General features: G+C 44.5%; 1 protein-coding gene across 1 annotated transcript in view; it reads left to right on the top strand.

Annotated features, from left to right (window-relative positions):
* Positions 1 to 156: 156 nt before the first annotated feature.
* The window catches only part of SGK1 (serum/glucocorticoid regulated kinase 1), a 5,703-nt gene continuing 2,339 nt past the window's right edge, over positions 157 to 3,520 (top strand). The window contains 10 exon segments of the mRNA XM_009587758.1: positions 157 to 235; positions 322 to 397; positions 838 to 913; positions 1,367 to 1,471; positions 1,932 to 2,015; positions 2,081 to 2,085; positions 2,119 to 2,251; positions 2,536 to 2,648; positions 2,852 to 2,975; positions 3,320 to 3,486. Coding sequence (XP_009586053.1) covers positions 157 to 235; positions 322 to 397; positions 838 to 913; positions 1,367 to 1,471; positions 1,932 to 2,015; positions 2,081 to 2,085; positions 2,119 to 2,251; positions 2,536 to 2,648; positions 2,852 to 2,975; positions 3,320 to 3,486 — 962 coding nt within the window.

Genomic DNA, 3,520 nt, shown 5'->3' with positions numbered 1-3,520 from the left:
GGGGGACGACGAGCGTCGCCGCCCCGCCCAGGTCCCGCCCATCACCGCCGCCACTTAAGCGCCGTCGGGTGCCTCGCCGAGGCAGTGCGGTGCTGGGAAGCCGGTGGTATCGTACGCTCGTTATTTATCTCTACCCACCCCCTGCCTCGCTCCAAAATGACCGTGAAGGCAGCCGAGGCGTCTGGTCCTACCTTGACCTACTCGAAGATGAGGGGGATGGTGGCCATCCTCCTCGGTGGGGGCTTCTCCGAGCATGCTCGGGGGGCTGTGATACTTCTCGCAGGGTGGTTTAACGATTTTATTTCTCCTTTTACTTTATAGCTTTCATGAAGCAGAGAAGAATGGGGCTAAACGACTTCATTCAGAAGATAGCCACCAACTCTTACGCATGCAAGCAGTAAGTATCAGAAATTTTGGCTGGATTTCAGTCACAAATATCACTATGTATTGCGAGAGATCTACTTAAAAAAATGGTTTGTTTACTGCAATGCCTCTGGCATGACTTGTTACGGAAGAGTTAATTGATCTTCTTGAGGTATTACTCATTTGGCAACAAATCTTCATGAGCTGGGTTTGGAAGAAATGAGTTGGATGGGATTTCTAGAGCCCCATCCCTATTTTGAACTGTACTTACAGTATAAATACATATTTTTGTATGACAGAATTTACTTTTTGTAGATTAATCTTACTTCTTAAGTCGAATAGATTGTTTCAGTTGCCTTCTGTAATAGCCCAAACCAAAACTCATCTTTCACGATACGTGCATGCCCTCTGGCGGAAAGACCTGCCTGATGCTTCTGGTAATTCTTCTAATCATGCATGCTCTTATCCTTGCAGCCCTGAAGTTCAGTCTATCTTGAAAATCTCCCAGCCTCAAGAGCCTGAACTTATGAATGCTAATCCTTCTCCTCCGGTAAGTAGATTGTACTCAGTGAAGCATTTTTAGAACATCAAGTCAGCCAGTAATAGAAGCGTAGCAAAATTAGCATCGTGAGTGTTACTTTAGTTCAGCTCATAGCACACTGATGTAACCGTGGAAAAAGAGTTATCAAGTTAGACTGAAAGTTTTTTGCGACATGGAGAAAAAATTTTAAAAGTAAGCTTTATTGGTTGTTGCTTTGTTATGGAATGTGGCTAAGACATCAACAAGAACTTTTAAGTAAAACTATGGCTGTTATACTCTCTTTAGGCAGTACCTAACAGTTTAAGATATCTGGCAGAGGTCCAGATTAAATTTTTAGTGATAAGAGTGCTAATCTTCACTTTCAAGGTCACTTTATTTATGTTTTTTAAAAAAGAGACATTATTGGGATTCTCACTACCAAGCTGTTTTAATAAATATGGCTTCTGTCTGTTATTTTTCTAGCCCAGTCCTTCACAGCAGATCAATCTTGGTCCGTCATCCAACCCACATGCCAAACCATCAGACTTTCATTTCTTAAAAGTGATTGGAAAAGGCAGTTTTGGGAAGGTAAATCTAACTTCTTTTTGCTGTAATTTATTTACTCTTCAGCTCTTGCATGTGATGCCTGAGGGTTGGGTTTGTACTGGCTTTGGTAAATGGTGGTCATTTAAACCAGACCTGAGCATGCCCCACTGCCCCGTGCCTGGCTCCCTGCGTAGCTAGGGGGAGAGGGAGTAGGATGCTGCGTTTGAAAGAGTCATAAAAGAGCAAGGGAGTGAGGAGGCTGTGGTGCTGGGAAGAGTATATACTTTGCTTTTGGAGGGGAAGGGAACTAGACATAAAAACTTTGGGCTAGATTTATCTGCCAGTGGTAATAGCGTTGGGCATTTCCAGCAAAGGGCTTGCACATTGAACCAGAGGGATGTAGCAGTGCTCAGCCGTTAACATAAAGGCTTGTTTCCAGTTGTATTTACAAGTTGTTCTGTATTTCAGTATTGCTCAGTTCTGGGATTTTGTGCTCTTTCAGGTTCTCCTTGCACGGCATAAGGCAGAAGAGCAGTTCTATGCTGTTAAAGTCCTGCAGAAAAAAGCAATCCTGAAGAAGAAGGAGGTAAGCTGCTTCTTCATGATGCCATTGCAACGTCCATCAAATATATTTTTACTGCTATTGCTGAGCAAGTGTACTAACCATTGATGATTTCTCGTGTTTTCAGGCACATCATGTTTTTGTCAGAGCGCAATGTCCTTCTGAAAAATGTGAAACACCCCTTCCTGGTCGGGCTTCACTTTTCCTTCCAAACTGCAGACAAATTGTATTTTGTCCTAGACTACATCAATGGTGGAGAGGTAAGCAGTAAGAAAATGAAATAGTGTTTCCTATCATGTGCACGGTGGTAGGGTAGACTTTTTCACCCTTCCTTTTAAATGAAAAAGAGTTGCAAGGGGAAAAGTCACGGGGGAAAAGTTACTAGACTGAATGTTTCCAGCCTGCCAAGTTTTGAACTACCAAAGGATCGTTAGGCCATTTCCTGCTATTGTTCTCCCTCGCTATATATGTTGAGTCTAATTAAGTGCATTGTTAACAGGCTTTGGCGCCGCTTACACAACTTTGTTCTCTCTGTCTCCTGTAGTTGTTCTACCATCTCCAGAGGGAGCGTTGCTTCCTGGAGCCGAGAGCCCGATTTTACGCTGCTGAAATTGCCAGTGCACTGGGCTACCTGCACTCCCTGAACATTGTTTATCGGTAAGCAGCTTTGTTCAGTTTGTCGAGCTAAAAAAACCACATGCTTTGTTGCATAAGCATTGAAAAGTTGATCTCACTATGAGCTCAGAATTGCTTCTAATATTTTTTTGTGACTTAGTGAAGTGCTGTAAACAATTGCACCTAAAATATGCTCGCTGTAGCTCCTCTAACGAATGCTTGTCTTCTTTCTTCTCTTCCTACAGCGACTTGAAGCCGGAGAATATCCTGCTCGATTCGCAGGGGCATATTGTCTTGACTGACTTTGGACTCTGCAAAGAAAACATTGAGCACAATGGCACGACCTCCACCTTCTGCGGCACACCGGAGGTATGGCCAGCCCTCAGCCCGCCACTCACAGAGCAGCAGCAAGTGCCGTCCTCGTCAGTGAAAACTGGCATCTCCCGTGTATATTTATGGCTGGTTAGACAAGCAGGGGGGTAATACGGTCTGGTAGTGTCAGGCTGCCAGTGAGGACATGTAGGACATGTAGAGCTTGTTGAGCAGGAAAGGACAGCTCTCGAGCCGTCTCTCTGTTGATAAAGAGCTTGTAGCTTTCCGGTAGCTTAGATATTGCTGGGATTCAGTAAGCTGCTTTCATTCAAGAATGGGGAGGCTTTACTAATTATAAAGATCCCTTTGGCTAACGTGGCTCTCTTCCTTCTCTTACACAGTATCTTGCTCCTGAAGTTCTTCATAAGCAGCCCTATGACCGGACTGTGGACTGGTGGTGCCTTGGAGCAGTCCTGTATGAGATGCTTTATGGCCTGGTAAGCAATGAATCCTTCATGACAGATCAAACTAGCTTATTCGTCCTTCCCCCGCAAGAAACCCCGTGCCCGCCTGTCAGCCTCATTAACCTGGGTCTCTCCTTT

Source organism: Fulmarus glacialis, unplaced genomic scaffold (genome assembly GCF_000690835.1).
Source record: "Fulmarus glacialis isolate BGI_N327 unplaced genomic scaffold, ASM69083v1 scaffold35460, whole genome shotgun sequence".
Taxonomy (NCBI): Eukaryota; Metazoa; Chordata; class Aves; order Procellariiformes; family Procellariidae; genus Fulmarus; species Fulmarus glacialis.
Note: the sequence above shows the minus strand (reverse complement) of the source record. Positions and strands in the feature narration are given on the sequence as shown.